This window comes from Gymnoscopelus braueri, assembly GCF_963280865.1.
Source record: "Gymnoscopelus braueri genome assembly, chromosome: 13".
Lineage (NCBI taxonomy): Eukaryota > Metazoa > Chordata > Actinopteri > Myctophiformes > Myctophidae > Gymnoscopelus > Gymnoscopelus braueri.
The window spans coordinates 46,496,818-46,521,913 of NC_137615.1; the positions used below are offsets into that span (position 1 = coordinate 46,496,818).

Genomic DNA, 25,096 nt, shown 5'->3' on the forward strand with positions numbered 1-25,096 from the left:
GAGACAATGCTGCACTTATTTTGGAATTGTACCCACACTAACAAGTTTTGGAAGGATGTATCTCTGTATATTGTTGATAATGTTGAGTCTGACTTTAGTCTTTACTGGCAAAATGTACTGTTTGGCTTCAATAATAATAGTAATAAGAAGAAAATTAGGATTCATAATTAATTTGATCATTATTCTAGCTACATTTCATATACATAAAGCCAAATTTAGTCATTCCAAACCCTCATTCATTGTATTTGAGATTGAAGCCAGGCAGTACATTAAAACAATTTATGACAAAAAAAATAAGAAAGCTCCAAGAACTGTCTTTTTGTATTCACTCTTTAATGTTTTCTGTTAGTAAATCCCCCTGGCTCTGATGATGTTATATAGATGTATTGATAACTTCTTTGTTTGTGTATGTTGTTTATGTTTGTTCGTATTGTATTGTATTTTATGAGATTATAAATAAAGATAGGTTAAAAATAAAAAATAAAAAAAGAATCCTGGTATTCATTCAAACCATAATGATTCAAACTGGCCGTGTGAGCGTGTGTTCCGGTTTAGAAAAAAGGGAAAAAAATAATCGTGTTCCGGTGGTGTATTCCGGTTGGCGTCGCATTGTTTTTGTTCCCCACATAATGCTAGTCTCGCTAGTCACGCTACGAGTTAGAATAAAATATGGAAATAGCAAGCCATTATTATACCAAAAATAAACGAAACGATGATACCAATTTAAACCAATTTTAAACCAGGGGAATCATTTTGGAGGTGCACGGCACCAGAGGTTCCGGTCATGGGTTCCGGCCAACTGATGACGTAAAGTTATTTCTGCTCTGACCGGATCAGAAACCCTAAAATGGTATTGATCCCAGGCATGTGTGTTAACATTCACAGACAAGACCGGCGAACATCTGCGCCAATGAGAGGCTTCACATTTCCAAACAAGCGCTTCAATTAGCTGGCGCCGTTCGAAGGCGGGTTCTTCTAACACAAAATTTCTCCCAGAGAGAGGAAGCGGCTGCTACAACTAGTTGGAGGAGTTGCCGAGTCCGAGGGACAAGCGTGACGTTCGGTCCGTGTATGTTTGCGCGAAATTCACGGCCAACAAACACCAGACAACACCATGTCACGTTTCCTCGCGTGAAGCCTTCAGCGGACATATTCCACGCTGTCGTTTTTTTGGGAAGCGCAGTCGGGACATTATTACCGATAAAGCCGGGGAGGAGTTGTTGCAGCTAGCCTCTATAAGCTAAGGAAGTGTTAGCTGAGCTAGCCGCGGTGTTAGCAGCAGCTGCTGCGTTTTGGAGCCATTCATTCCCCAGGGTGTGTGTGTTTGTGTTTACTGTCAAAACTACTCGGCACACACAAACCTCACTTATTCATTATTCATTCATAAACGCCGTCAGAGATGAAGACTACTCTGCGGCGGCTGCTCTCCTGAGGGTCCGACCACCAAACCCCCTCTGTTTTGTGGTGTTGACAAAGAAAGAAAGGACCTCTTTTTTTTCTTTTACCCCACTCGTGGTCCTGGTGGTCACGGTGGGACAAGAGGACTTTCTTGGATCGACATTAACGGTTGTCCGCTTGTCCGGGACATGTAATTAACAATTAAGGACAAGTAGATTAAAATCTCAGTTGTCTGTCAGACAAGTTGGACATTTCCCCCCCATTTTTGTTCCTTGTGTTTGTTAAATTTGTTTTGTTATTTTTTGGGGGGGGGGAATGGCTCCTCATAAGCACAATGGGAACCACGGCGGTTCGGGGGGCTCGGTGGTGGGCTGTGGTATGGCCGGTTCTGGAGGAGGGAGAGGAGCGGTGGTCCAGTACCACTCCTCCGCTGCGATGGCAGCCGGCAGAAAGCAGCAGCAGCAGCCCAACATGGAAGTGATCCAAGCCGACCACGAGCTGTTCCTGCAGGCCTTCGAGAGTAAGTATTATTAAGGGGCTTGGGTTGTGTTTTTTTTTTGTTGGGTGTCGCTTGCCGACAAGAACAGATCCTCCTTTTTACAAGCTCGGTTCTAGTTGGCAAGCGACACCGCTGTACGGCGGGTTGTAAAATTAGGCTTTATAAGTTGCCGTTATAGTTGCATCGTCACTACTGCCTTCTTTTCAGACAGAAGAACCCGGCTATGGCATTATTATTATTAACCCCTGAGGTCTAAATTGAATGCAAAAGTTTGAGCAGTGGTGCTCAAGCTTTTTCATTAAGGGCCCCCAAAATTATATATATTTGGCCGCGGACCCCCATCTTAAAATAATTTGTAATAAGGACCCCCCAGAAGCAAAGATTTGAGGATGAATATATTCAAATATTTGCACAAACGTTCAAGATTTTTCAAACGATAGCAGATCTACAAGTTCATAGTGCTGCACTCGGTGCAGCGCTATGAGCTTGTATATCTGATATTTTTTGAATATCCAAAGTATAATATATGGGTAAAGTGGTTGGTTACACAGATGCTTCCCTGGTTTGAATGGGTTAATACCATAAATAAATGTAGCCATGTTTCAGCTTGTTAATAAACAGTAGTACATTTTCAGCTCTTGGCTACTTCACTGTCTGAAAGTAGTCCAATGCTGCCTGTGTTCTTCAGACTAGTTCATTGTTAACCAGAATGGCAGGTCAACCTTGTTGCCTTTAGGATGTCTGGAGCATTGGCTGACCGATTTCTGTATAGCGGGAACAGTTTTGCAATCAATATTTAGTCATTGTTCAACCTCAAACATGCTTCCTTTCATCCCAAAACAAGTTGATTTGATGGATGTCAAAAAGCACATCGCTGCAACAAGGATTTGAAATGGTGCTACTGATGCACCTTTAATATAAAGTCAAGTGTCACATGATGTAACTCCATTATCTTGTTTACAGAACCAACTCAAATATACAGATTCCTTCGCACCAGGAACTTGATAGCAGTGAGTAATGTTTTTCCTTCAACTTATGGTAACTCTTGCACCTGCCATTGAGTTGTAATAGAGTTGTAACATGTTCTTGTGTCTATTACCTTTCAGCCTATATTTTTGCACAGGACACTCACCTACATGTCCCACAGAAACTCAAGAACGAATGCCAATAGGTAAGAACCCATTGAAGCTAATGGTTTTATACTGCTTTTTTGTGATGGTTTGGAGGATGGTGCTATTCAGATACAGTTCGATGTCTAATTTAGCAATGCCATTCGTTTTTATACCTGGGCTAAGCTGTCTGTTGGATCAAGGGGAACATTACATCTTTATTCTAACTGTCTTGACCTGCTTTAGTGTCTCAAGATTGTAATCATAATCCAGGTTGATATTCAGGCTTTATGGCTTTGCCTTTTATTGCTTAAACATGTCAAAAACAATTTCCAAGAATTAGACTCTTAACTTTCCATGTGTGTGTTTGTAGGGATGGGCATTTTTTGGTAAATGTTTAACCTTTGGACCGTGGGCGGTTAACCGTCCATGGCATCATACACCTATGTGTGGGCAGTTCAAATAGGGCCTAAAAGATGTATTGTTGTAACATACATCAGGTCTATATCTTATTCTGTAAGGTTGTTTTCTTCTTTATTAGGTATTGTAAAATGGTGTATGAGGAACAATTATAGATTATATTTAAGTGATTTATTTAATTCAGATTCTGTTAATATTTCATTTATTTTTTATATGACTTCATTTCGGTTCATTTCGGTTATTAAGTCCTAAACGGTTAGTGACACACATTCAGGTTATACGGTTAACCGTTTAACTGTCCCATCCCTAAGTGTTTTATTCTGTTTGTTTGACATTTTGCACCCAGGTTAGTACTCAAATTGAATGAATGAGCTCTATTGGATATCAGCAGTAGAACAAGCATAAAGCTCATAAGAACACAAGCTAAACGTTATCTCAGGGAAAACAGCTAACTGACACAGGGCCAGGCTTGTTCATTGAGTAAAAGTGAGATTGGTGACATGGCGGTTAGACTGCTTTGCATACAGAGGCTGCGCAGTACTTCAGTGAACACTCTGATACACGTGCTGTTTCTTATTGCTCAGCATGTGCAGCAATGTTTGTAACCTAGTCTGGTAGTGTCATGTGGCGTTTCAGTTTGTGAAAGGATAGGATAATTAAATTGATGTTCTAATGAAGTGTGTGTGGGCTGTGTGGTTTAGTGTTTGTGTTGCAGGTTACTTATATTTGCACACTGCTTGAGTCAGAATCTTTACTTTGTTAAAAGGTTGGTTAATTCGTAGTGATGATTTTGGGAATGTTATATAAAGTTTTTGTATTCAGCTGTGAACATTTAGAAACCGCTAGGAGTAAGGACATCTAAGTCAACATGACTTAGTATATATGGTTTAAGTGGTTAAACACCCCCTGATGCTGGTAAAAAGGCAACGGATCATTATAGAAATGAGAAAAGTGCTTTCATGTTAGGGCCAGTGAATTTGGATCGTACCGGCCCAGAAAGCCAACGCCAAACTTACGTGTTTAAATGTTTAGATTTTGTCAGGATTTCTATTTTAACCACATGAGCCCACATAGCGTCCCCATTCAGAGGGCGGACATTCAGCGAAAATAGCTGATCTACAAGCTCGCAACGCATTGCAGCATGACCTGTTCATCACATTGTGAGCTTGTAGATTGGCTATTTTTGCAGAAGAGATTACGTACAGAGGGAAGATAGGGAGGGAGCCAAGAACAGACCTTGGGGACTACGGTCAATTAAGTATACAGGGTTTAACTGGTTATGTGGCTCTGTCCATTCTTAAATGAGGCATGGACTCAACATCCCTGTGTTAAACATTCTGATTTTTATCCCTGAACTGAAGTAACTATACAGTATATTTAAAAGTGGCAGTCACATAGAAATGCTTGGCCTCAAAGCTGCATGATGCATGCCCACCTTCACCAATAACAAATATAGTTACAATAACCACCCAATGCGTTACCAATAAACCGGCTTTCCCTCTCTACTGCGGCACCTTCCCTGCCTGGCTCTTGTCGATCAAAAAACATGACACCTAACTAACTAGCTGATTGCAGCAGCCAAAAGCAAGATAAACTTAGCTACTTGCAGAAGCCAAAAAGCAAGATAAACGTAGCTACTTCCCAGCTGAATATTTAAATTTTGTTATGTCAAATGAAGACATGGGTAGTTTAAAGGAGTAGGTCACCCCCAAAATGACTTATTTTCTATCAATTACACACCCTGTGAAGCCTTGAACTCGTGGAGATGTCTTTGTCGCATTCTTAAATAATTTTATGACCTGGTCATCGATCAGTAGGAGACTCTTTGATTCTTCGCCGGTCATCACATTATTGGCTTAGGAATGTGACAAAAAAATAAAATCTCATGAATTTAAGGCTTCATGGGGTGTGCATGGATTAAAGTTCTCAGTCGCCAAGACTGATTTCAGTCATTTGGATTCCATGGAAGCCAGCATGTCTTCTATGGAAGCATGTTGCGCAGCAAAAATAGCCGATCTACAAGCTCTCAATGCGTCTGCGACGCATTGAGAGCTTGGAAGTGGTCAAACTAGCAATATGTTCAGAAGCATCTTCCATAATATCTTATATATATATATATATATATATATTTAATATAAAAGCAACGGTTAAAGCCTGAATCTGTGAATTTGTGTTTTTTAACCCGTTGGCAGTATGTAGAACAGCAGGACCAACATTACTAAAGCATCCTAATTTTACATATTGTGTTCATCGTTTAGGAATCGGTGCTAGTGTGTGTGTGTGTGGGGGGGGGATCCTTTCACACTGTTTCACAAATCGCACATTAGGTTTTCAGTCGTGAGATAAAGTTTTGCTTTAATCCATGGGTGTGTAATTGATAGAAAATATGTTTTTTTTGGGGTGAACTCCTTTTAAAGCTACAGTATGTGTCTGGCAATTAAATTGGTCGTTATTTTTCATATCGATAGATGGTAAATGGCCAGTCAGTAAGCTATCTTGCACTGGAAAATCCACTATAATGCAGTGGTGGGAAGCACAGGAGAGTGCGAGCTGCGAGGAGGGCAGCCTGAGGTTTCAAGGGGAGCTGGCAAGCTTAGAGGCAAGACAGACTTTGACTACAATGCTTTAGAACAGTGGTTCTCAACCTGTGGGTCTGGACCCCCAGGGGAGTCCCCGCTTGCTGTTGGGGGGGTCCCCAGATGACAGTGAAGTGACAATTTTTATAGTGACTTTTAATACCTCAGAAAAAGACCATTACTGCATTAAAATTATACTATAAAAACTGGTCAAACATTGGCTAAATTGTCAAATAATATAAGAAAGAGGCAATAAATGTGAAAATAGAAAATCTGCAAGCTCACGAGGCGTTGTGAGCTTGTAGATTGGCTATTTTTACAATATTTATCCAAGGAACCGACTAAGTCAAACTAAATGTAATGCCTCAACTCCTACAATTCCAAGTGCTTGTCAGGGTGGGGGGGGGGGGGGTCCCCAGTTCAAATACGATTTATTTTGGGTGGTCGCGGCCCGAAAAGGTTGACAACCACTGCTTTCGAAAGGCGGGTGAAATGGAGAGCAAACATTATTGGTCAGTAGTGTTTATATCTTATGGCACTTCAATGGAACTTCAGGCGGACTTATCAAGTATATCGAACGATCATATAAGTAATATCACTGTTTTCCATTCATAGCTGCTCTGTTTCTGTGTCAAACACGGAAGAGGAAGTAATCAATCCATGGGGGCCTCCATGACTCGTTCAAGTTCTTTTTGTCTTCAGCACAAAGACCTTGCTCAGTGCAGTTTAATGATACTCTACAGATTCAAGTACACTACACAGATAGATTAACCTTTTGCTGTTTTCAAATATGATGCTTTGTATGGTCCTGTTAATGTGAACATTTTCAGCACTATTTTTATCAGTCCTTGTGACGGGATTATGTCCCGTCACAATGTTATATTAAGTCTAGGCAATTTTAAATCTGATGATTTTCAATCTTGATGCAGTTTAATTTAGTGCAATACCATGATGCATGGAACGGTGAATGTCTGTGGAGACATGGCACAAACATCAAGAGCTGTGATTAGTCACAGAGCACTTTAGGAATACCTGAGGAACATTAACATAGCTGGTACTAAATGAAGTTAAACACTCAATAACAGTGAATTATACATTGATGTTGTTGCATTACGATGTGAAAGGACACACCAAGATGTATCATTAAATAAGGTTAATAGTACAGACTTATGTTTCTCACTTTCGCACAAGAGATGGTGACTATCTGCTATGTGTTTTCTTTTTGTTATATTCTGCCTCATTTTTATTTTCTATGTGCACCATATGCATATTTGACATATTTCTTGTTATCTCACTTTGTTTCCTTTGTTGTGATGTGAGTGACAATGTACTTGAAGTTATTAATACAAGGCCTAGGAGCAGTTCATATGAACAATATTTGGGCTCCTATAAGACTTTATTCCATTACTCCAAATTCCATAATTATAACCCTGGTGTCCCTAGTTTGGGCATGTCATAATTTCTAAACATTACAAAAAGAGCAGAAATAGCGGATTTAGAAGCTCACAACACTTGTAAATAGACGATTGTCCCTATTTTGAAATAGGACAGAAATTGTTAAATTTGCTCTATGTATTATATCTATATCCAGTATCCATGGCCCTATTACTGGCCTGGGCCAGGCTAGTTGAACATCTTACACTGTTAGATAATAGATGAAGAAGCGCTGCGTGGGTCCATCCATGATTATGGCAAACTGCAAACAGGTGCTCTTTGGAAAGGGTTTAGTTTCAGGACAAGAGTTCTAAGTTTATTTCCTTTGTAGGCATCACAGTGGGAGAAAATAAGGCGGTTAACTTAAAGAAGGTCCAAGGCTCCTTCATCGGGCTCCTTCATCAGGTTCCACTCAGGACCCTGTCACCTGATGAAGGCCTCCGGCCGAAACGCGTTGGTCACCTGCGTTTTTTAAACTTCCTTGCTATATGGATTAATAAAATATGTTCTACTTGAGCTGAACAGAGCTGCCTTGGACCTTACTTAAGTTCACCGCCTTATTTTTTCCCACTATGATGCCTACAAATGAAATATACTTGGATCTTATTCTGTTAATTTGTTTTTGTCCCTTTTCTACATCTCATCCAGTTGAGTGAGACCTTATGCAACAAGACTGTTGAACATGACAGGAGTAATAGTAAATATGTAGTGGTGTGAGGGACGTTTTCTTGCTTGTGAGTTATCAGTGCAGGGAGATGACTGTGCCCTTCCATAGATGAAAGTAGGGTGTGTCCCCCACTGTCAGTTTCACAACACCACATTTCTTCGAAGAACCCGTGGAAACACCAAAAAACATGTTTGCAGGTGATGGATTTTAGGTCAACAGGTTTAGGATATTCACCCTGAATAAGACAGTTTGGGAGTACCATTGTGACATTTCATACATATCACTACTAAGGTCTCTGTGAAATAAAATTTACCTCTATTCACTTGAATCCTAGCGTCTCTATTCTGGGGCAAACATTCAGTGAAAAAGCATATCTACAAGCTCTGCTATGGAAAAGAGATTTGATGTACAGAGAAAATTGCTACCAGACCTAGTATAGAGTCCTGGCCTGCGGGACCCCGGTCAGGTAAGTATAGGGTTTAAGTGGTTAATGACAGGTGTGGGAAATCGGGTGCAGTGCAACAAGATACAGTTGAAATGGCTCTTTTTAATCATTCCATCAGTTGAAATAAAGATGAAGGGAGAACTGCTGCTTTTGTGTTCTGCTCCGCTAGTCTGTCCTTAAGTCCCTAACCCAGCTGTGTTTCTGTGGCTTCAGGAAGACCTCCAGGGTAGATGACCTCCTGTTCAAAGTGGAGAAGATGAGGGGTGAGCAAGAAACACAAAGGTAAGTATTCCACCTGAACAAAAAATCCTCATCTCTCTTCCACTCTTTTTTTTACAACATCTAAATTGTCCACATAGTCTGGTTGTAGATTCTTTAAGAGATTAAATGTAATATTTGCAAGTACAAGTAGCCCAACTTTAATGAACATCCAGTAATTCTGCCTACATAACTACTAAATTGTGGTAAGCCAGGGTTTCTGAACACCTTCCATATGCAGGACATCTCAACAGGCATTTAGCAAATGACACTATGGTCTACATTCTGCACTGCTGACTGTTTGCTCTGTTGGGCTAAGACTTGGCTTAACTGAACTGAGGAACTTGTCATAACATACAAATATTACATGTATTCTTTTACTGTTGAGCAGCAACCTTGTATCTCCATATTTGTATTTTACAAAAAAATTTAAATAAATGAATGCCCCGTGCCCTATTTTATACTTTGTCGTACGACAGTGTCACATGAATGAAGTGAAAATAGCCGATCTACAAGCTCGCATGTCATGTTGTGAACTTGTTGATCTACTATATTTGCTTTTTTGGAAAAATGTTGCCTGTAATGACATACCCAACATAGGAAAGTGTGAATTCCATAAATATTTAACCAATGAAAAATATTAACAAGAGCTTGTGACTAAATAACTACATTGGGTCACAGCTTCATTTTTTCCCCCATTTCCTGAAAAGTAACTGTTTGGGATATACAATGTTTCCACCGGGCAGCGACTATATAAGGAGGTAAAAAGAATGTTCCAAAAGTGTTGTTATTGTCTCCACAGTTTGGCCTCTCATCTGCAGCTCACCTTCACTGGCTTTTTCCACAAAGTTGGTAAGTTCTTCTGGGCTTGATACGTGTTTCTTTGCTTTGCTCAGGGATGACTCGGTCTTGCAGTATTTTCACTGACCATCATAGAGAAAGTGTGACTCCTTGGCTTTTCTTGCTTGTGTGTTAATGTTTCAGACAAACCATCCCAAGACTGTGAGAACGAACAGAACTCTGTATCTCTTGAAGTGCTGCTCGTCAAAGTCTGCCACAAGAAGAGAAAGGTGTGTGCATGCGTGCATGCGTGTGTCTGTAAAACGAATAGCTAGAAGTACAAACTAAATAATTAAGGCTCACAGGTAATGTCAGCAGGTAAAATGTTAAGTGATTAGTACTGGTTACAAACTGTTGTTAGAACACAAAATGTATTTTTGAACACCTGTTGGGACAGGTGGGTAGGAAAAAGGAGCTAATGTAGAGAACAGGAGAGTCCCGCACACTGTCTTGACTTACGGAAATGTTTACACAAAGATTTCTGTAAGTGAAGACGGTGTCTGGCATCTCTCTGTTCTCTACGTCGGAAGGACACTAAAATGTATCACAACTAAAAACCAAAAGAAAGCCATTGCTGCCACTCCAAATAAAAGCAACTTCCAAGTCAAAAGTACATGAACGTTATAATTATGTAACGACATGAAACCCGGGGTCCCGATTCTGTGTATGTCATGATAGGCAAGCATTCAGCGAAAATATTCGGCGAAACATTCGGCGAAAGTATGCTATTTACAGAGACCCTTCCCTCTGCCTATGTTTGCTTATTTTACTTTGTTCAGGACATTTCTCTTCGTCAACCTTTTGGGCAGTAGGTGTAAGCTATTGGTGTCGTTGAGTGGGGGAGGATGGGGCAACTTTGAATGTTTGCAAGCTGCAAAGTCCTACTTCCACAGTATACCTTTTAAAATAGGAATTTACAAACATGACGTTTAACCTTTTGCCACCTACTTCTAATAAGTTAATCCTTCAGTTCAAGTGGACCAATGCATTGTGAGCTTGTATATTGGCTATAAATGGTTAAACCCTTAATTTTCACCCCCTCCCCTCACCGCAGGATGTGAGCTGCCCGGTGAAGCAGGTTCCCACTGGGAAGAAGCAGGTCCCACTGAACCCAGTGAGCAGCGCCGGTGCGGGCAGCCCGGCCAAGCTGGGCTCCTTCCCCACCCTGCTGGTGTCCAGCAGCGAGTTTGAGCCCAGCAACTCTCACACGGTCAAGTCCTACTCGCTGCTCTTCAGAGTGTCCAGACCCAGTGCCCAAGGAGGGCACGCCCGCCCACAGCTGAACGGCCATGCTAACGGAGACACGCACCACAACGGAGGTAGAGCTGACCCCGAGACGACCGAACGGTGGATTTTTATTCGGGTTTTCAAAGTTTTAACCAATTTGTATGGTCTATTCAAAAATAGCAGATATACAAGCTCATAGCGCGGCACAGAGTGCTGCACTATAAGCTTGTAAATCTGCTATTTAAAAAAAATCTTGAAACATTTGTAACTCAAATATTTGCTTTTGGGGGTCCCTGGAACAACATATTTGAAGATGGGGGCCGCGGCCAAATACATATCATCTTGGGGGTCCTTGACATGAAAACGTTGAGAACCACTGATATTATAGCAACTTACGTTTTTTCAAAAAAAGATTTCGCTTGAAAAATATATATTCAAAGATTGGCACAAATTGTTACGATTAAAAAAATAATAATATATATATATATAGCAGATCTACAAGCTCATAGCACGGCACTCGGTGCTGCACTATGAGCTTGTAGATCTGCTATTTTTGAATAGCCAAAGTATAAGATAATGGTTAAAGTGGTTAAAATCTAAAGTGACAGATGCTTTCCCAGTCGTAATGGGTTAATACAATATAAGTAGTACATGTGCAGTGGTTGGTGGTCCTTACTTTTCCACTGAGACCCTGGTGTTGGTAGGACACCTACTGGTGGACAATTAGATCTGCCTGAAATGTCATAAGCCCAGTATCTCCCCAGGCCAATCGGGCGTTCCCTCTTGATGAGTGGTACATGATGAACGGGTTCGAATCCAGGGTGTTAAGATTTAACCCATTAAGACCTGAGGCGATTCTTTAAAAAAAATCTAAATCCTAACAGTTTTTGAAAAAAAACTAAAATATTTATTTTTCAAGATTTTTCAAAAATAGCAGATCTACAAGCTCATAGCGCGGCACTCGTGGTATGAGCTTGTATATCTGCTGTTTTTGAATAGCCAAAGAAATCTAAAGTGACACAGATGCGTTCCAGGTCTTAAGATGCAGTTAGCCTGTCGGGAGAGGACATAAAACTTATGCATTGCAGCTTTAATGATAGAAAATGTGCCTCCATGTGTTAACACTTCGGGTGCCAGAGGTTTATTAAAATATTATACGTTGAGTGCCGGGATTTTTTACCATTTTTGAACCTTTTTCAAGTAGTCACAAAATATTTTCAGTGATCACCGTCCTCACGGTGATCCCCTCATTACACACATAGAGGTCTCGTACAATCGGGGGGAAAAAACATTCGGTAATCCGTTCCATAGTTGCAGCCAGTTGAAAATAGTCAAAAATACATTGTAAAAAAAAAAGTACACAGGAGCCGAGATACAGGCTTTTGAAGTCATAAGTTAACCAGGAAGTGGATTGGAGTCTAAATCTTCGAAAAATGATATCTCCTGAGACTCCTGGTGCTGTGAAGGAAAAAAAAAAAAAAAAATCTTTTAATTTTATTTAATATTTTTTTCCAAAAACGTAAATATACGTTTTTGGCACTCAGAGGGTGAATTTGCAAAAACGTATATATACGTTTTTGGCACCCAATGTGTTGTTAATGTCTACTGAAATCAAACTTCTAAAAAGTGAAAGAGAGGAGATGATTCATTATATTGGTGAATTGTTTCTCTTTACACCGTTCAGAAAGTGATCTATGATATCATTATCAAATCAAAGAAAACAGTCCCGCACACTGTCTGGAACTAATTTGACGTTTCGGTCGTTAGACCATCCTCAGAAGGACCTTGCTGGTTGTCCTACGCAACTGTCACTAACATTTGAGGTGTGCATCGGCCTTCATTTAAAAGTTTGTGCTCTTTACACTGTTGAAAGTTACAATAAAAATTAATAATATTAAAATATGTGTATCATATTGGAGTATCTGACATATTGCCCAGAGAGAGGTAGTAGGAGATGATGGATCGCTATAAGCACAGATAACCTAAGCCAGGTCAATGCCAACGTGAGAACGTGCCAACTGTGTGTTTGATTTTTCTTTCCTCTTTGTGTTTATCTCATCTCTGTGTCTCAGACGTTACAGAGGAAGCAGCAAACAGGAAAAGGAGGAGCTCTGTGCTCAGCGAGGAGGGAGAAACCATGTTTGTGGCCCAGATGACTGTCTTTGATAAGAACAGGTAACAACAACGCACTTGGATTCACATTGTCTACCACTTCCTTGCAAACTATTGCCTAGTTCATGCTGCGTGTTGTCGCGCGTCGAAAAAAAGCAGATCTACAATGCAGATGTGACGCGTTGTGAGCTTATCTGCTATTTTTTGCCATGCGACACCGTTGTGCGGCGAAGAATGAATGAGGCTTATTGTGACTGACAAAGAGGATTGATATTTTGTTATTTGAACTAAAGGTGTGTGTGTATGTGTGTGTAGACGTCTACAGCTATTAGATGGGGAGTATGAGGTTTCCATGCAGGAGATGGAGGAGTGTCCTGTCAGCAAAAAGAGAGCTACCTGGGAGACTATTCTTGATGGAAAGGTGCGTTTCATTATATAACGTTGCAAATGCTTAATTTAGTTTTTCAGTGTCTTAACCCAATTAGACCGGGAAAGCCTATATGCTGTTATACCTTTAAAACCGGGAAAGTGTCTGTCATTTTAGATGTTGCTATGTATATAGCAACTGGAATTTTGTTTATTCGTTTGAATAAAAAATTGAAGATTTTCTGAAATTCAGAATTTTCTTAGGTTAGGATTTAGAAGGCATTTTTTAAATCGGCCTCGGGTCTAAATTGGTTAAAGCAACGGTCCCCTACGTATTGGAGTGGATTTCTTTTTTAAAGCACTGTTTTCTTTTTGACTGTGTAAAGAAAAATCACCGGCGGCATCATCACAACCTATACTTCTTTGCACAGGGTCCTTGCTGAAACTAATGATAAGTCAATGATTGTCAAGTCCAGTGTCGTCTGTTGTGTGTCCCTGGTTATAAATTGTCTTCACATTCTCGTGTGCATGGAGAAGTTACTAAAAACACTGCACCTCTTGTGTGTAGCGTCTGCCGCCTTTTGAGAACTTCTCCCAGGGCCCCACGCTCCAATTCAACCTGCGCTGGACAGGCGACAGCTCTGACCGATCCACAGCACCCGTGGCCAAGCCCCTGGCCACCCGCAACTCTGACACCAGCTCTGCTGCTGCCAACCAAGAAACCAGAGCCAGCTCGCTCAGAGCCACACACACACTAGGTCAGTCATTCTCAACCCTTTTCATTTCAAGGACCCCCCAGTTTGATATGCATTATTAGGCTACAGACTCCATAACTCTGAGAGTGTAAGGGTCCATTTGGTTCCATTTGTACACTCAGAGTTAAAGACCTAATGGTCGATTTGGTTAATAGCTATTATTCATCTAGCCAGGGAACCCCTGGAAACCCTTCAAGAACCTCTTGGGTTCCCGAACTCCACTTTAACAACCAGTGCGCCAGGTCAGCAACAGGTGCAGCCAGTGCCACCTCAGGCTAATGTTCTTCACTGAGTCTTTCGCCCAGCATTAAAAGAAGGGTAAAGTTCCAGGCCACCACCATGGAGACTTGGGGCTGAGTCCTCCATGGTTCATCCAGCTCGGCCAGGCAACCTGTTCAGCAAGGAGTAGAACTGGGAAGGATAGTGTGTTCCTTCCTTCGCGTGTTTCTTCACCTGCGTTGAGTTTAGTCGAGGTGAAACTCCTCACGTGAAAAGAAGCAGCTGGTGACTCCAGCAGACAGTGACAGGAACTATACACTGGGGGGAATTGGCATAATGAATAAATTAAATAAGTAACCTTTCCTCAGCTGATACAGAATTGTGACCGGGGCTTTTAAAATATTTAAATCAATGTTTAATTATTACCAATGATTTGAACATGATGAACAGGTTAGATTCTTCATTGATGGTAACTATAACTGTGCTTCCAGCTACATGTAAGCCTAATTTATAATCCATTGCACAACTCTCACTTGGCGGACAAGAATGCATCCACACAACTAACAAGCTCGTAGATGTGTTCTTGTCTGCAAGCGACACCGTTGTACTGTATAAAGTCGATTTTCTTTTGCAAAAAGCCACAAAATACATTCCTATTTGGACAGTGCAATTTGACACAACAATATCATTTACAACTGTGTGTGCTTGTGTGTGTAGCCATGAAAGAGTCCATAGGCACTGACATACAGAGCAGAAGAGAACACATCCCCGCTGCACCTCGACAGAAACTACGCATTTTCTACCAGGTGAATGTGCTCATGGAACCTCTCCTCCACCATTAATCACCAGTTATCTTTGATTTCATCTAAACGTCAGCAGTGTTTTTATGCTCCCATTGTCTGGTATTCTTGTTTTGACCTGCCACTGTAGGCGAGGGAGCTCATTAGTTGAGTGACATCAGCATTTTGTTCTCTGTACAAACATGGTTCTTCCTAGAAGCACGTCAGAATGCTGCTGACCTTCTGTGTTCTGGTACAGCCTATGTTTACTTTTGGGCCTCTGCTATTATACGTTTGTTCCTTTAACCTCACTCTCACTTAAGCCTAATATAAGGCCATAATTTGAAAATATAAAAATACCGTAGGGCTGACTGTATCGTGAAATGTAATCTAGATAGCATGCTATTTAGACAGACGCCAGGTTCATTGTTTACCTGGCGTCCTATAGTTTAATGTACAGATTAGTATTTTTGATAGTATACTGTTTAGACTGATGCTAAGTTCTTGGTTTACCTGTGATCCTAGTTTAATGAGGCACTACACTGTCTCTCTGCATTTGAGGTATGCGTTTACCTTGCTTACTGTAAGTTGCTCTGGATAAAGAGCGTCTGCTAAATTATGCCAAATTGTAGTTGTAATAATTGCATTTCCTGTTATAATGTACGTTTTGACCACAACAAACAGACGCATCGCATTATTACATCAATTGTATTTAAATGCAATATCAATATGGTTTGTCGGTAGTGCAGCCAAATGTAAGTCACTAACAAAAAACTATTCAGCATTTTTTCCAGCATTTTTTCACATGCATGGCATGCACTGCTTTGCTATTATGTTTACAGTCCAATACATAATCTTTTGTGTGGCAGTGTAACCAAGTCTGAAAAGGTCTCTACAAAAGATAACATAAATATGTTGTGTGTGTGTGTGTGTGTGTGTGTGTGTGCAGTTCCAATACAACAACAACACGCGGCAGCAGACGGAGGCCAGGGACGACCTGCACTGTCCCTGGTGCACACTGAACTGCAGGAAGCTCTACAGTCTGCTCAAGCACCTCAAACTGTCCCACTCCCGCTTCATCTTCAACTACGTGGTGAGAACAACCTTTGATCGTCATCAACACATCCACGGCTGCAACTAACCACCATTGTCCATTTAAAGCATTGGTTCTCAAAGTGGGACCCGGCCCCTCCCCGCCTCCCAGGGGTCCTTGAGGAGGTTCCAGGGGGTCCGCAAAACAAAATTAGTTAATATACTGTGGCATCAAAATCAGTTTAACCACTATACAAATGTTATACTTTGATGTAGATGGGAACAAAGGAGGGAAATAAAATAAAATAGATTTATGGGCCAAAATCTATACAAGGGTAAATCTGTCCCTGGGAAGGGAAAAGAAATATAGTTATAATCAAAAATAAACAATATTCATAAAATAGTAATTTTCACTTTCAATTAAAGTCTCTACTGAATGATTAATGATTGAACCGAGAAGCACTGTACTTCATCATCATTCGGTCCAAAAATCACAGGAATTCAGAGGAAATTTGAACTCCTCCGTAAATACATTATTAGTAGCTTGATAAACCCTCACTTAGCCATTCCTTATCAAGCTCCAGAAGCTATAATGTATTATGTAACCAAGTTGTTGATTCATATGTGAGCAACGAAACACAGACCCCTGGAGGTCCCCAGTCAACAGTATAAAGGGTTCAAAGTGGTTCGGCGCTTTGTTAGCTTGTGGATCTGTTTTTTTTTCTTTTTGGGAAAGACAAAAAGAACACCCTCATGTGTCGGGTTGTAAATTAGAAGTCTGTTAACTGTGCTTACTGCCTCCCTTGAAAGAATGTGTCCTCTGAATGTTTGTGACATTATCTCATCCCCGTCTCCTTCCATCTCTTCCCTGGGCAGCCCCACCCGAAAGGAGCCAAGGTCGAGGTGTCTATAAACGAGTGTTACGATGGCTCTTACGTGGGCAACCCCCAAGACATCCACAACCAGCCGGGCTTCGCCTTCAGCAGAAACGGCCCCGTCAAGAGGACCTCAGTCACACATGTCCTAGTCTGCAGGTAAACATGTCATTTTGATCACTCTGTATCAATTGTATACTTAACTGAAAGTAGTTAATAGCACTCTTAATGCTTTGTGAGCTTTTAGATCAGCTATTTTTTCGTGCAATCGGGTATAATTTAGTGATTAACTGCCATCGGTCTATCAGCGAAAAAACATTGGCCACTGAACTTTAAAATAAACATAAAACGTGAACATTTGTGCAAATCTTTGAAAATATATATTTTTTAAAGCGAACATTTGTAACTGAAATCTTTGGGGGTCCTTGACATGAAAAGGTTTGAGAACCACTGATATATATAGCAACATGCGTTAAAAAAAAAAATACTGTTAGGATTTAGAAGACATTTGTAGAATCCCCAGAAGCAAAGATTTGAGTTGCAAATGTTCGCTTTAAAAAATATATATTCAAAGATTTGCACACATTTTCACGATTTTTCAAAAATAGCAGATCTACAAGCTCGTACGTAGCACAGCACTCGCCTGCCGCACTATGAGCTTGTATATCTGCTATTTTTGAATAGCCAAAGAAATCTAAATGACACACAGATGTTTTCCCGATCCGGTCTTAATGGGTTAAAACATAAAGCAATTTCATATTTTGCCATTTACACCATCTATCCATCCAGGCCCAAGAGGACCAAGCCCAGTCTGTCAGAGTTCCTGGAGTGGGAGGACCCGGACGCGGAGCAGCAGAGGACGCTTATCGCCGGCCACAACCGCCTGTACTTCCACAGTGACTGCTGTATGCCACTCAGGCCCCAGGAGATGGACGCGGACAGCGAGGACGAGGGAGACCCCGACTGGCTCAGGGAGAAAACTGTCACAGTGAGTCAATGCGCCTGTAGATCTGACTAGAACCAGTGGTTCTCCAACATTTTCCATGTCAAGGACCCCCTCCAAATTAATATGTAATTGGCCACGGACTCCCATCTGAAGATATTTTGTGCCATGGGGACCCCCATAGAAGACTTGTGGTGTTAAAATGTTTCAAAAATATTCCCGAATTGTTTTAATTTGTTCCAAGGAAAATAGCATATCATAGCTCACAACGTGTCCCGTGCGTTGTGAGCTTGTAGATTTGCTATTTTCAAATAGCGGATTTATATTAGGTTACAGTGGTTTACACTGATTTTTACGCTATATTATCTAATTTCGTTGTGGACCCCCTGTAACACCCTCAAGGACCCCTGGGGGTCCCCGGACCCCACTTTGAGAACCACTGTACTTAAATACACAGCTGTAGATCTGACAAGAACACACAAAGGCCGGTAGTAGTAGTTTGAACCGTTTGTAATCGTTGACCTGCTCCGTTTGTGGCTGTAGCAAATCGATGAGTTCATGGATGTCAACGAGGGCGAGAAGGAGATCATGAAGCTGTGGAACCTCCACGTCATGCAGCACGGGTGTGTATGCTGCTCCGCATGGTTCCATTTGCTGGGGGGGGGGCATGGGGCCTCTGCTTTTGATGTCCCCACTTTGGTTATTTATGGCTGGTGGCTTAATCCCTGTTTCTGGTCAGACTGAACTAAATACAGTCCTTTTGGAAAATGTAGGCTGTCTGATATGTTTTATATTTGTTTGTTAATATCTCAATTTAATTAAAATGTATGTTTAACCACAGTTTCTCAAATGGCAGATATACAAGCTAACATCACACCACGATGCTACCAGTAACTTTCTTTAGCCCGTAGCACTTGACCTAGCCTTGACGACCATGCAGTCTTATGCAAAGATTAAAATGTAAATTACTCTCTGCACTGTAAGTCGTTCTGGATAAAGAGCGTCTGCTAAATCCCTAAATTGTAAATAGTTTCTCCCATGCGCTCCCATCCAGCTCCATCGCGGACAACCAGATGAACGACGCATGCATGCTGTTCGCCGAGCGCTGTGGCCTCCACATCGCGCAGCACGACCTCTGCCGCAACTTCCTGCTGCACATGGTCAGCATGCACGACTTCAACCTGGTCAACACGGCCACCATCGACCGGGCCATGGCGCTCATATGCCAGCTCCGGAGCCAGCTGCAGCCGCAGGCCAAGCGGACGGACCGAGGCGAAGAGGAGGAGGACGAGGAAGACGACGACGGATGGGAAACGGCCGTCGAGTCCTTGCCGGAGCCCGATCTGAGCGAACACACCCCTCCGTCTATCGACGAGGGCAGAGACGGCTGCACAGAGGAGGCCGCGTTGAAAGAGGAAGAGGAAAAGACACTCTGAGGCCTGATTTATACGTAGTTGCGTGCCAGCGTTGTGTGCCAAAAACTGTCACGCTAGCAATTTTCGGAGCACGACTACGTATAATATAGGCTAAAGGTGGTCTCGCTGGCTCGTCTTCAGAATGTCTGCTGTGCTTTATTGATGGGTGGCGTGGAAACGGGCATCGCCGTTGCGGCGGTCAGACAAACTAAGAGGACAAGTTTCCCCTGTAAGTGTGGGGAAAATGGAGTGCACCTGCCAGAGTCAACTTTTCGTATTTATATGATAATGCCAGATGTAATATGTCGGTGACCACAGGGAGCAGTATTTCTTTAGTTTTTCTTATTTTCATCTCCGTTAGGCCGGACGGCCGGGAAGCGGAGATTATATTTTGCATCGTGTGCTGTGGACACACAGCTTGGATCAATTATGTGTGACGTTACCTAGTTCATAATGTCAGTTAAAAGGGTCATAACGGCATTGTGTTTGATAATCAAAATTGGTCGTCTGTTCAACAGGACTGTGCATGAACTTTGCGGGAAGTATACTTGAGCACTAAGGTGCCGGTTGTGTTTTTTTCCCGTTTTGACATCGCTGTCTTCTACAGAGGCTAGCGTTATAGGTGTATATTATTTCATAAGGGGAAGATAAGTATTTTCTTTCTGCCAATTTCACACTGGGTGCTCCGACTGTGTGTTTGTCATTCCAAAGTGCCCTGGCCAAAGGCACTATGGGAAAAATCTTGTCCTGTCCAACACACATCATCCTTGTACTACACTCTTCTCATAATATCTCGTCCACCAAAGGTTTGCTGTTAACTGTGTGTTTGGCAGTTTTTGACAGTTATTCTGGTGCTAGATTCCTTCCCCAGCAAAACACTCAAAACCAACGGTGGGATTGGATGAGCGTCTGACCTCGGATGTACCTCGTTTACATTGTGCAAAGCATTTGTTTCTCAACGTCGGTTCTGGGGACCACCACCGGACCCTTACAGGACTGTAACTCTGAGAGTGTATAAATGGAACCAAATTCAGGGCCCAGAAAAGGAGGATGTCGTAGTCAAGAAAGAGAAGACAGATTTTTACTGTGAAATTGACAGAACTGGAAAGCAGAGTGAGGAAGTCAAACTGCATCCAAGGCTTGAATCTAGTGCAGGCTAAGAAACTTGTAGAGATCCCTTCCCCAGGAGATCTGAGCCAGTGTTTCCAAAGAGGAGGCAGAGAATCTGAAAGCAGCCCTGGAGGCAGCAGGTGGTACCGTTCTGCATATCGTCGCTGTCAGGTGAAAACCTCATATGTCCAAAACCGTTCCTTTATTATTTCTTTTAGCGGTCCCAGCCGCTCTACATTTGACCGTGTGTGTTCGTCCGTCCGTATGAGCACGGCATCAACAGCTGCAGCTGCAACACAAAGATGCAAACAGTTACACTAATTAAACACAAATGGGAGACAGTGCAACACATGCGCCACTTAAAGACATGCACACACAAGCCAGCATCGCACACGTGCGATGGCGGGGGCCCAACACAGTCAGCACACATCAAATACAGTAGTACTGTCTGAATACCAGCGCCCACACATCAAATAGAGTAGTACCGCCTGAATACCCGCGCCCACACATGAAATGTAGTAATGCCTGAATACCAGTGCCCACACATCAAATAGATTACCGCCTGAATACCAGTGCCCACATATCAAATAGATTAGTACCGCCTGAATGATATCCACCTATTACACAGTTGATAACTTATTTCTGTTTGTCTGTTAGTCTTTTTTTTTAGCTAGCCTGCTGTCTGCTTGCCATGTGTCCCTCATCAATTTGTCTCATACTGTGTGTAGCATGTGAGCTACAGAAATGCTAGCCCTGGGTTGCCAAGTAAGTCAAATGGATGCTATTTGGTTCCAATTGTACACTCACAGTGTTAAATAAACAGGATTTTTATAGTGTAGATTGGGTTCCCAGAGATTATGATTTTTTTTTTTTATCAAATGGTGGTCCTTGGCCTAATGCATATCTACCTGGTGGTCTGTGGAATTCAAAAGGTTGAGAATCACTGTTTTAAAGACCTCAGCATTGCGCTCCACTGCCAGCACTCAGACAGACACGCTGTGCTGCTTTGTTACCACGTTTCCTGGATGATTAGCATGCATCTCGGTTCCACTGCATCTAGTGTTCCTATACGACCAGTCAAAGGGAACCACAGCTGAACAAGTAACAAACTTCTTTTGTGATGTCATTTAAACACACACCTAAAGCAGGTCTAGTCCAAACATTTAGCATATCAGTGGAAAAGTAACATTTTCCCCCCGTAATGTACTTTGAATTACATTATGGGGGGAAAAATAATAACTTTTCCGAGATATTCTAATTTGTTTTGGAATGTATCTGTACTTAATTGACTGGGGTCCATATGTGGTCTGCTTCTTTTTTTCCCCTCTACACCAAATCTACACCGCAAATGGATGATCTATAAGGTCACAATGTGTTGTCTTGTGAGCTTGTAGATTGGCTATTTTCACCGAATGTTCGCCCTCAGAATAGGAAGGCTAGGGTTCATGTGGTTCATGTCTTATTTCCCCATCCATGGCTCCCTCCCTCCCAGCACACCACCAATGACCACCAATGAATAAGACATTGTGAAATGGATCGATATTGTTTAGAGAACTCACTGGTATAATATGGAGGTTTGTTTCATAGTCAAGAGGTGGGGATGGTTAAAATATATATCGTTTTTTGGTAGGTTGCAGACCGAAGGGGATGAATTTGCTGCAGATTTTGGTTTCTTGTCTTATGAAAAACGTATTAAATCCTCTTTTCTAGTCACCTTGATTCTGCTTAGTGTGTTTAAAAGCGCATACTGTCAATACTTTGAGTACACCTTTTGGAAAGTGTAATGTCTTGAAACAAAAAAAACTGTTCATGTTGATTCTTCATAATGAATTGAGATGCACATGTTAACTGGTTTTGCCTTAATACACTTACGCAGATAGTTGACTGGGGGTGTGGTTCACTACTTTTATTTTTTCAACCGTTTGAGAAACGGTTGAATCAGAATCCGTTATTGCATCGTATGTTGAAATAATACGATACTTGCAGTCATTCCGTTGAGATTTCCCACAACCTCATGTCTATTCTTCAACATGTGATTAAAGGCCAGTCCACTGAAACTCAACATAAATATGCTGAGGAGACCAGCCTCTTAATGCCTCTAATTTATGCTCCAAAGTATGACTTGTGCTAACTGAAAATAACTCATTTTCAAGCAAACAACGCAACATGCCATGGAATATAAATTCATCTTAAAAGCCTGAATTATACTTAGTTGCACGTGGGAGTCGAGCACAGAGATCGGCTGCTTTCGGTGTGCGGCGCCCACGTGCAACTAAGTACTGTAGAAATCAGAGAATAAGTATTTGCATTACTGCTACTTCATCTAAGCAGGACCAGTGTGAATACAGCTTAGATTTTATACACACGGTTAATCCGATTAGTCCTGCATGTAGTGCAGTGTACTTTGCTTTTTCTTCTTGTCCTTCCATAATAGTCTTTTGATGGACTTTTACTGCTCCAGTATACAGGGCGTCTTCACCATCCTTCACACTAGACCAGCAGCAGTTTGCACAGGATGGGAGAGAATACAAGACTTCAATACAACAGCAAATGTCAAACCAGCTTGAAGTTGACCACTTTGTAATAATGAAAGAAGTCACAGAGAATGGTTTTCTATTTAAAAGAATAAAGAGTTTTTTACTATTGTCCACACCTTGTACTGCTTGATCTAAATCAGTGCTTGACAGCATTGCATGACCTCCAGTGGTGGGAAGTATACTGTATAGTTAATACATATTATTTGAAAACTCTAAGTTAGAGTTAAGTTACTTTGATTATTATGATTATTACAAAACATACATTAACCACATCAGCCATATACATTTCATAAGATTTTTCCACATTTTGAAAACCTGTGAAATTAGACTTTCTGCGTAATGAGTACTTAAGGTAGGGTAAGTGATTTGCTTTGGTTAAAATAAGTGTTAAATAGCTCTATATTCTGATAGTACTCATTGCTATAGAGTGTTTGTTCAGCATTAGGAGTCTCCTTGTCTCTCCAGCTCTTTATAAAACAGAAAATGCATTTTCGTTTCAGTTTCATTTCCAATTTTATCCAATCAGGATAGAGAACTCAATCAGGATATAGATTAAACAAGTGAAATTGGAAGTGATGACACTAAGAAATGAGCAGGCAAAATTGGAACTGGAACACTATAAAAATGAAGCTTAAAATGGGTACTTTCTCCTGATTGGCTGAGATTTTGACACCTACCGGAAAATGTATTTTCTGTTTATTAAAGAGCTGGAGAGATGGGGAGACTCCTGTTACTGATCAAACACTCTATAGCAATGATTACTATCAGAATATAGTGCTTTAACCTTTTAACAAAATACTTTTTGTTTTAACCCAAAAATATCACTTACCCTACCTTTAAGTATATTTTTATGCAAATACTTTTGAATACAGGACTTTTACTTGTAACAGAGTATTTCTACATTGTGGTATTGATGCTTTTACTAAAAGTAAAAAAAAGTGTGTACTTCTTCCACCACTGACATCAAAACATTAAAAAAACAATCACAAAACTTGCGTATAGCACTTTATTGCAAATACAAGTCTCTCTATTCAGATATAGGGAGACTGACGAGACAAGCTGAGGTCATACAGATATTCCACGTCACAAGCCTTTAAACAGCCAATCACAGTTGAATGAATATAATCGAGGCATCCACTAGAATGTGATGTTGGCAGTGAACTGAACGTACCGTTTGTTGGCAGGGTCAGTCCTACCTCACTACCTCAAACATTGTTCACGACACTGACAAATACATTTAAAAAAAAAAGCTCTAATCAGCCAACTGCACACTAAAGTCCTCAGTGTTCATGTAACTCAAGAGTATGCAAACGATTTGAATACTCTTGAGTTAGAAATGGATACATTACAAAAAAAATAAGTTCACTGTGTAGAAACAGCCAAACACATCCATCAGCATCTATAAAGGGTGCATAGATATAAAATGTGTTAATGGTCTGATGAGTAAATATGAACCATCATCATACTTGTGTGTTAGTTGTCAATGATGTCACAGGCAGTGTTGTTGTCAATGATGTCACTGGCAGTGTTGTTGTCAATGATGTCACAGGCAGTGTTGTTGTCAATGATGTCACAGGCAGTGTTAGTTGTCAATGATGTCACAGGCAGTGTTAGTTCTCAATGATGTCACAGGCAGTGTTAGTTCTCAATGATGTCACAGGCAGTGTTAGTTGTTAATGATGTCACAGGCAGTGTTAACCCTCGCAACATTAGGCTCATGGGGTTCATGGTGTTAAATTGTACGTCCACTCTGGGACTCGAACCCTCGCATGGGAGACCAAACATCTACAGCTCAGTCAAGAGGCAATGTCCAATTGGCACAGGTATTTATTGGGCTCATGTGCTTCAGGCAGTACTACTTGTCAACCAGCAGGTGTCCTACCCGAAACCTGGGTCGAAATGTCTCAATGGAAGTGTGAGGAGATCACCTCCAACCACTGCAGATGTATATTGTATTGGCGGAACACTTCACCCATTTTCAACCTTATCTTCAAATAATTGGTCCTTGCTAATGCATTTCTGTCTACTCCATCTGTGTCTCAGAGGTGGGCTGTGGACAGTTCAGAAGCCGGTCTGCCAA

At 41.3% G+C, this 25,096-nt stretch overlaps 1 protein-coding gene across 3 annotated transcripts; it reads left to right on the top strand.

Moving 5' to 3' along the window:
• Window positions 1-1,034: 1,034 nt before the first annotated feature.
• On the top strand, window positions 1,035-23,125 carry LOC308098500 (polycomb protein suz12-B-like). Of its 3 annotated transcripts, XR_013934299.1 has the most exons (17): window positions 1,035-1,918; window positions 2,861-2,907; window positions 3,004-3,068; window positions 8,762-8,830; window positions 9,609-9,658; window positions 9,791-9,876; window positions 10,701-10,965; window positions 12,946-13,048; window positions 13,301-13,406; window positions 13,920-14,109; window positions 15,043-15,131; window positions 16,054-16,197; window positions 17,013-17,170; window positions 17,801-17,999; window positions 18,498-18,598; window positions 19,009-21,677; window positions 21,729-23,125. XR_013934299.1 is itself a non-coding variant. In XM_080446885.1 (16 exons), exons 1-16 carry the CDS (start codon window positions 1,714-1,716, stop codon window positions 19,388-19,390), a joined length of 2,259 nt encoding a protein of 752 aa, XP_080303011.1. In that variant the 5' UTR covers window positions 1,035-1,713; the 3' UTR covers window positions 19,391-23,125. The 3 variants fall into 3 exon arrangements, 2 of the variants coding, with proteins under 2 accessions (XP_080303011.1, XP_080303012.1); XM_080446885.1 differs by having other exon boundaries at window positions 19,009-23,125; XM_080446886.1 differs by having other exon boundaries at window positions 18,498-18,577; window positions 19,009-23,125.
• Window positions 23,126-25,096: the final 1,971 nt, after the last annotated feature.

Excerpts from the sequence above, each read along its gene's own strand:
- LOC308098500 (XM_080446885.1), top strand. The coding sequence starts at position 1,714 with ATGGCTCCTCATAAGCACAATGGGAACCACGGCGGTTCGGGGGGCTCG. Across the intron at positions 8,831-9,608 it reads GGTGAGCAAGAAACACAAAG|TTTGGCCTCTCATCTGCAGC; the intron begins GTAAGTATTCCA and ends TTGTCTCCACAG. Across the intron at positions 14,110-15,042 it reads CAGAGCCACACACACACTAG|CCATGAAAGAGTCCATAGGC; the intron begins GTCAGTCATTCT and ends TTGTGTGTGTAG.